This window comes from Neopelma chrysocephalum, unplaced genomic scaffold (genome assembly GCF_003984885.1).
Source record: "Neopelma chrysocephalum unplaced genomic scaffold, ASM398488v2 Primary Assembly neopelma1_95, whole genome shotgun sequence".
In the NCBI taxonomy this organism is placed as follows: Eukaryota; Metazoa; Chordata; class Aves; order Passeriformes; family Pipridae; genus Neopelma; species Neopelma chrysocephalum.
Genome location: NW_020897757.1, coordinates 518,278 through 526,751, shown reverse-complemented (window position 1 = coordinate 526,751; position 8,474 = coordinate 518,278). Strand labels below are relative to the sequence as shown.

Below are 8,474 nucleotides of genomic sequence, written 5' to 3'. Positions count from 1 at the left end.
GATCTCCCTTAGATCCTTACAAAGCCCTGGCTCCCAGAGAGCTGGGAACTCTCTCGTGTGGGTGCCATGAAACAGAAAATAACCCCCCAAAAAACCTCAAATCTTGCTTCACCAGGTTATTCTGCACAAGAAACCACAAGCTCAGGGTGTTTTTTCCTTTCCTTGGTCCTTTCTCAGCACAAACCCACGAGCTGAGATAACCTTTCTCTGCCAGGCAGCCCAGGCTCCCTCACCCGGGGTTGTCTCTCTCTCTCTGTGGAGAAAAAAACCCACACGTTTTTCCAGTGAAAAATACAACTTCTGGCAGCAGGAATTGCTTGTTCCCTGCTTTTTCCTTGTGTCCTTCCCCAGGCTGCAAGATCCCTGAGAGTGAAGGAATTGAAAACCAAGTAGAGCAAATTCCTACAGCTCCCAAACTCACTTGTCCCTGGAGGGGGAGTGAGACAGAGTGGAAAGCACCAAAGCAGGAATAGTCACTGTCTGGTGGGTTTGTGATGGGTTCACAATTTTCTTAACCCCCAGCTGGGGTTTAGGAGGCTGTTTTACATCAGTGCTATGGGGTTTGTTTCATAAAATAAAACCATGGAGTGGTTTGGGATGGAAGGGACCTCAAAGATTGTCCAGTTCCACGACAAAAGGCATCGACGGGGAGCAGAAAATGGAATTTTGGGTGAGTGCTGAGCACAGGACACCGAGGAAGGGGCTGCTTCCAGGGTTCACACCTTCCACAGGGAGCATTAATTCCAAATATCCCAATCTGGGGGGGGTTGGAGCCTCCTTTGCTCTGTGACCCACAGAGGTCCCTCAGCAGCTCTGGCTCAACCCAGCAGCCAGTGCAGAGTGGAAAATGCCCTTTCCAGAGCTTTCCCATGGGGGCAAAACCCCAAAGAGGCTCCAAACGTGGCTGTTTTCCAGGGAGATCAGCGCAAGACAACCAGGAGAATCCCCTTTTTCCATTTCTGTGACATGAGCTTTTCATTTCAGTTTTTGAAGCACATGATGCCAAGTGTGACCTCAAGGCCTTCCTTCCTTTTTCAGTGTTTGGCTGTTTTGCTGCTTTGTGGGAGTATTTTTGTTTGGGGGTTTTTTTGTGTGTTTTTTTTGTTTGTTTGTTTGTTTGGGGGTTTTTTATTGGTTGGTTTTTTGTTTTTTTTTTTTCTGGTTTTTTTTGTGTTTGTGTTTTTGTTTTGGGGGTTTTTTTGTTTGTTTTGGTTTTGTTTGTTTTGGTTTTCGTTTGTTTTTTTGTTTTTGTGGGGGTTTTTTGGTTTTTTTGTTTGTTTGTTTCTTGGGGGTTTTTTTTATTTGTTTTGTTGTTGTTGTATTGTTGATTGACTTATTGGTTTCAAGGTACCCACCTTGGCCATTACCACGGTCACAAATAGTTTGTCCCGATGGTGGAGCACACAGAGAATTCTGATTAGGACAGTGACCTGAACTGCTCAACACTGAACAAGACATTTGCAGATCAGAATATTTTCCCACAGACACAGTTATGTAAAAATTACAATTGTTTTTCATTTTTTTTTTGCCAAAAAGATCATCCAAGGCCAATAATTTTTCACTTTTTTTTCCAAGCATCTGAGTAAAAGATGCTTTAAAGAAACAGAAACAAGGAGTTGAGACAGATTTTTCAGGTGATTTCTGTGCTATTTTGTGCTTTCTAAGCAAGATTTCTGCAAATCTGGAGGATTTTCCTTTAAGAATAGAACTCTTCTGAGGGAAATTGGCCCCGTTTTTAACACTCCCCCCTCTTCCCACACAATTAAAAATGACAGGTTTTCCCCTCCCCCTCTTCCACTGCCTCCTACACCAAAAAAAAGGAACATTTTCCAATAAAATCCCCAGCATTTCCACTTGGCTTCTCTTCCTGAGCACTTCAAAGGGCTCTGCTTGGGAGATTTTTCTGATTAGAGCTGGAATAAACACGGCACAACCCTTCCAGTTCCAGAAAGGAGCAGGGAAGCGACACAAAAAGTCCAATCCCACTTCCAAAACCCAGCTGGAAGAGTCGGAGAACAATTTAGGGAGAGGTTCTGTGGCTGCCCTGAGCATCTGCTGCTCTGTTTGTAGATTCAAACACACCTCAAGTTTATAATTCCAAGCTGCAGCTCCGGCCCAGGAATAGAAACAAGGGAAGGTTTTGTTTTTCACATCAGACAGCAGGAAAAAAAACACATCCAGGATTTTTTTTTTCTAAGGAATCAGGCTGTTGGTCACAGGAATCTGGTCTCCAGGATCTGCAAATGCCTCAAACCCCAGGGATCTCCTGCTTCTGGAAGGTCCCTTGTCACCCTGCCAGCCCTGCAGAGGGTTCCAGGTGCCATTTGTCCTCTCATGGAACGTCCCACGCTTCCATGGATTTGCACCCAGGGCTGAGAACCAACAGCTCCCACCGCCTGAGGGGGTCCCTCCCTCCCCCCAAGTGCTGAACGTGCCCCCACAAAGGAAGAAAGCATTTTGTTGGAGTCAAATCCTTGATTCCCGAGATCCCGGCTGTGGTTCCAGCTCATCCCTGGAACAGGGAGAGCAGCCAGCAGGAAGGATGACTGGATCTGCTGGGACAAACAGGAGGCAGACAGCGCCGGGAAAGTTGTTTTCCCCTGGTTTTCCCTTTCTCTCCATCCCTTTGTGCTCGTAGGATTGTAAGGGGGTTCTTTTGGGTTTTTTTTTGTCGTTTTATTTAGGGTTTTTTGATCTGGGTTCTGCTTGGAAAATTCAGCCGGGCTCTGCCAGCAATTAGCCCACAGCAGCAGTGGCCAGTTGCCCAATTAATTAACGAGCTTGTGGAGAGAGCTGGAGCATGAGAGCATGGAGAGGGAGGCAGAGCAACACAGGATCCAGGGAAACATCGTGCTGAAGAGATAAATCCTCCCTGGAGCAAACTGGGAGCGAAAAAACTGGGAGGAAAACGGCTCCAGGCAGTTTGGGTTTAACAGTTCTGGGCTCGGCCCTTTTAGGCTGTTCCTACAAAGCCTGCCTGGCTGCTTTGTTAAGCTCTGCTTAGTTTGGCCGTCCTGGTGTTAATCTTTGTTCTTTGAGCACCACATCCCAGCCTTGTTTCTAACCCCCTGCTCCTGGAAGGTGGGTCTGTGTTTGCCTGGAAGCCGCAGCTCTTCCCTGGGGAGCTGCAGAGCTGGGAGCAGCCCCTGGTGCAGAGGGAAAGCAGCTTTGGACCGAGCTGCACTTTGTAGTCTGGATTTTCTTCAGGAAGCAAAGCCCTTTCTGTGTCACCCTCCCCGTTCTCATTCAGGGTTTGCTGCATTTGGGATGGGTTTCTTTGCTGTTCCCTAAGATTTCTTCCTCTTCTGCATTTCAATTCTCATTATTTTGTGGCAAACAGCTCCTGCACTTGGTTTTTTTAATCATGTTATAACTGCATTCCAGCTGCATGACACCCATTACCCTCCCCACACAATCCTTTGTGCCAGGTTATCACGGTTTACCTCTTCCTTAGAGCTGTGATTGAACTGGGACAGCAGGTTTTGGTAACATGGTAATTACTTTTATGACTTTTAGCCGACGTTGTCACCAGTTTCCTGATGATCATCATGTTGTTTGTCATCAGCTTCAACCTCCTCCTGGGTGTGCTGAAGGTAAGATCTCCATCAGTGACATTTAGCTGCTGGCTCAGGCCCGGCCCAGGTGGGAGGATTTGGAGGAGGGGGCTGGAAGGTGTTCACTGAAATGCTGAAATATGCTCAGAAAAGCAGATAAATCCCTGTGTCACAGCGTGGGAGGGGGACTGTTTGCAGTCTCAGACTCGTCTTCAAAGCTGCTAAAATGCCAGAGTTACCAAATCTGGAGCAAAGTTTCCATCAAGACTAATTTTTGTGGGTTAAGTGATGGAAATGCTACGATTGGAAATGTTTTATTGCCTCATTTCTTTGCTCTTTTGCAAGTCATGTCCTGGAGAGGAACTGGAACTCCCCTCTTACAGTGAGGACTCCTTTCCCACTTCAGGAGGAAAAATGACAATGCCTTGGGGTGGGAACCCAAGAAGTTTGGTGTTAGTACCAAGTTTAAGCCCTACCCAAGCAGCAAAGCTCTCCCTCTGTATGGCAAACTTTAGGGACAGTGGAATGACAGCTCTGATGGGATTCAATGCCAGAGTGAAAACTCCCAGAAGTTTTCCAAGAGGCTGAAAAAATTCCATGTCGAGGCCTTTCATTGTTTGTTGTCAATAGAGTGCGTGGAATCAGATGCCAGAATTCCAGACTTATTTAATTTAATTTAATTTAATTTAATTTAATTTTGGAGCACCTTAATATATGTCCTGTCAGGTGTGGATAGCTGGTCTCATTCTCCCAGTGGGAATAAAAATAACTGGAATTGCTTTTCTTTCTCAGAAGAGGGAACGTCTCCTGATCCCCTTCCTTGCCCTGCAAGTCATAGACTTCCTCCTCAGCCTCCTGACCATGTTCAGCTCCTACCTGCAGGTCCCAGTGCTCATTTCTGTGTCCTCCCTGAGCCACACGGTGGGTAACAGCTTCTTCTGGGGGGTCTTCTCTGGTTTTTAGCAGCTGGAGAATGAAGGGAATAAAGGGTCGTTATTTTGGGCCACAATCCTTCATAGAATCATTTAGGTTGGAAAAGACCTTGGAGAACACCAAGTCCAATGGCTGGAGACAGGATACAATCCAGGCTGGAGGGTTCATAAGGAAAACTAGTGACAGGTGGGACATTTAGTTTCCCATGGCTAAAAGTCTTCCTGTTGATTTTAATTTTGTCTCACGGTTTCGGGGGAAGGTGTTTCTAGGAAAGGTTTCCTGGAAAACTGGGACTATCAGTGCTCCAAGGAGAGTTCTCTTCTGTGGAGCTTGTCTAAATCAACCCAACGAGATGGTTTGCTCCCCATTTTGGCCAGAATGAGTGAATTTAATAGTGTGAAAAAAATGTGAAGAAGCCTCTAGAAGGGCCACAATCTCGTAACCACAGCCAAATTCCTGTTGCAGCAGGGACATTCCAAGATCCCTCTCCTGGCTCTGCAGCTGCTGGACTTCTGCCTGAGCATCCTCACCCTCTGCAGCTCCTACATGGAGGTGCCCACCTATCTCAGCCTCAAGCCTTCAGACAATGGGGTAGGTCATGGGCAAGCTCCTGGTTTTTCATGCTGTGAACTCCTGCAAAGCTTCCTTCAAGAATCAGCTTTCTCTGCCCTCTCTGTCCGACCACCAAAGAGGGTTTTCTGTAAGTTCTCCCCACCACGGTGTCCTTGACTGTCAGCTCCTTTGTGCCTGTGTTCCTGAAAAGCTCTCCTTGTTTTCCTGGTAAGGATCTTATGGATGCACATTGCAGAGCAGAATGATTGGGACAGACCTGCCTGCAGACATTTTCATCTTTATTCAACAGTCCTGTTTTTAATTCTTATTTAAATAACCCACTGGAAGATGTTTCTTTATTGGGAAAGGAAAGTTTCCCAATTTCTGAGGGACCTCAAACACCATCACTGGGTGTGACCCTGGGGCAAGTGTTTGTGACTGAGACCTTCTCCCTCTTTCCACAGGGATTTTTGCCAACCCTGGAAAAGCTGCCAACAGAGGAATATGCCAAAGTGATGATCACCTTCACCATCGCCTTCATCGCCGTCCTCTTCCTCAAGGTAAAAGCTGCAGGGGCTGCTGGGGCTGAAATGGAGCTCCTTTGTCTGGGGAATAGGAAAATTTGGGGTTACTTCTCTCCCAAACCTCCCAGGGCATTGGAAAGCCTTGTTGGTGTCTCCCTGGGCACAGCAGGAGCTGCTCTGAGGCAGGACTAACATCCAAATAATTGGTTTTTTGGTCCCTCAGATGTGAGTTAGACAGTTATAAAATCTCTTTTATATCCAAAATAAGAATTATAAAACCTCTCTTATATCCAAAAAACTCTTACTGCCCATCCACCTCTAGAAGGATCAGAGGGTTGAAAGCAAAGATAGGAAAGCGTTCTGCTGCTGGGGGACAAAATAAATCAGATTATTGAGGAGCAGGTTGGATCTTCAGCTGGGGTGAGTGGCTGCACCCACACTGGTGTGAACAGAGTTCTGCACTGACACCCTGGAAGTTCATTTAAAAGCAGGAGCTGCTGAATCCTGCAGACTCCACTGTAAGATGTTTTCTGTTCCTCTTGCTTCAGTGGCTCAGAGAACACATTTTTCACTGAGGGGTTCCAGGCCCACTGAGAAAACCAGATCTTTCCAGGTACTTGGGCAGACTCTGTCACAGTGAAAAATTGCTGCCTGATAGTTGGAAAACACTTTATATTCTTATATTCTGACTCTTCTCAGGTGGCCAGATAAGGCAGGGTGGAGTGTCTTGTCTTGTGTGGCTGCACTGCAGGCCTGGCTTTGGCATATCTTGGAATATTTGCATGAATTATGGACTAGGAGTGGAGATAACCCTGCAGCAGTGGGGTCTGCAACAGCAATCTCACTGACCTGGCAAATGGGTTGATTTGAATTTTCCACGGGATTGGGTCCAAAACTGCTTAACTTGCACTGACTCCTTGTGCTGGAGTTTGGGGGAGGAGGGATGGGGGAGGATAATTAAAGAAACAGTGGACAGGTACAAGTCTCTTCTAAGTACCCCAAAGTATTTTCCCCAGTAATAAAATCAGTCCAAATAACGTGGAAAGTTCTTAAAGAAAACATGTTTCCAAACCATGTTATTTTCTTTCCTATCTCAGTTTTTAATGGCACTGTCTCTTTGACTATTTCCCTCTCTCCTCAGTTATTTATCCCTTTTTCTCCTCACAGCTCCTACCACAGCATCTTTTTTTGCTCCTCTGCCCCCTTGGGTGCTCTCGAAATGCAACCAAACCCAAACCAACCCTTTGGACTTCTCCTGGTCTGCTGAACTCCCCCAAAGGAAACCCATCCTTTAAACCCAGTGACAATCCCTCACCTCTTCCCTGTGCAGCAAAACCCTTTTCATGATGGTTCCTTCCAAGTGATAAAGGCCTTGATAAGAAATGTAGCAACATGAAATATTTTATGATAATAGACCCAATGAGAAACGGGGCAAAAAACATTAAATATTTTATGCCTAAAAAAGGCCATTTGGCCAATTTAGGGCACATTGGTTTCAACTCACTGAATGCCCACACCGAGGTATTCTCTCAATAATGTTGGACTAAGATCTTTTTGCATAAATGGACTTGCTTAATGACCCATCACAAGCATTTATTGCCCTAAAATGGTTCTGTGTGTGGTGCTGTTCGCTGCCAACTTGCAGTTCCTGTCCCCAAATTGTTGTCTGCATCCCACACCGGGGCATAACTCAGCTAAAAGGGGTCTGTCACAGGGAGGAGATGGGCCACCTGCCCCACTGACTCTGCCAGAGACCTCGGGTGAGACCTGCAAGGCTTTCCTCGTGCTCTTAGCAGGGAAGATTTCCTGCTGGGAGGTGCTGCTGCTCCTCTCCCTCCTTCTTCTCGCCCCGTGCCAGTGTGGGATGTGTGGAAGGCTCTCCATGCAGCCCCCCAGCTCCTCACCAGCGGGGGCTGGTTGTGTGGTGACCTGGAGAGCCCTGCAGGATCAGTTGTTCAAGTCTAAATTCCTTGGAGATGCAAAGTATTCCAAGGGCAGAGCGAGGGCAGGGTGATGCTTCCATTAAGGCAAAATTCCTTGTTGATCTGTGTATCCACAAGTAATCCTAGAACCATGGAATGATTTGGGTTGGAAGGGACCTCAAAGCTCATCTCATTCCATGGGCAGGGACACCTTCCACCAGCCCAGGTTGCTCCAAGCTGCTCTTGAAGAGTTCCAGGGATAGGAAGTGCCCAAGGTGTCACAACCTGTTCCTGTGACCTTTATCTCACTTCAATATCATAAACTCCTCCTCCTCCTCCATCATCACGGTGATAATGCAGAAAAAAAGGGGAATGAGACATTTCTGATGGGAAATGAGAACAGGCTTTGCCAGAAGTGCTGCTGAAGTCGCTCCTTCCTGACCTCCAGGACGAGCTTTCCATCCACGTCCTGGGGCAACAGCTGCCAGAGAAGTTTCCCCTCTCCAATCCAGTGTGGAGAAGGGTATCCTACAGTGATTCAGGAGTGGTTTTGGATGAGCCCAAGGTCCCTGCCTGCCTTAGATAAGCTCAGTACTAACAGACCTGCTCAAACTTGCAATTGCTTGCAGGAGTCACTGTCATTGAACTCATTGCTTGGCACTGCAGCAAACTCCTCCAGAAGCAAATCCAAAGAATGGATTCTTTTGCTGCATTATTTTATTTTATTTATTTAATTTAATTTAATTTAATTTAATTTCATTTCATTTCATTTCATTTCATTTCATTTCATTTCAATTTATTTCATTTTATTTCATTTTATTTTATTCATTTTATTTCATTTCATTTTATTTTATTTCATTTCATTTTATTTTATATTATTCTATTCTATTTTATTTTATTGCATTTTATTCTATTCTATCCCATTTTATTCTATTCTATCCCATTCTATTCTATTCTATTCTATTCTATTCTATTCTATTCTATTCTAT

At 45.7% G+C, this 8,474-nt stretch overlaps 1 protein-coding gene across 1 annotated transcript in view; it reads left to right on the top strand.

Annotated features, from left to right (window-relative positions):
* The window catches only part of LAPTM5 (lysosomal protein transmembrane 5), a 12,744-nt gene that overhangs the window by 1,080 nt on the left and 3,190 nt on the right, over positions 1-8,474 (top strand). Inside the window, exons 2-5 of the mRNA XM_027694007.1 lie at positions 3,517-3,593; positions 4,347-4,475; positions 4,953-5,078; positions 5,504-5,599. Coding sequence (XP_027549808.1) covers positions 3,517-3,593; positions 4,347-4,475; positions 4,953-5,078; positions 5,504-5,599 — 428 coding nt within the window. The remainder of the gene's footprint in view (positions 1-3,516; positions 3,594-4,346; positions 4,476-4,952; positions 5,079-5,503; positions 5,600-8,474) is intronic.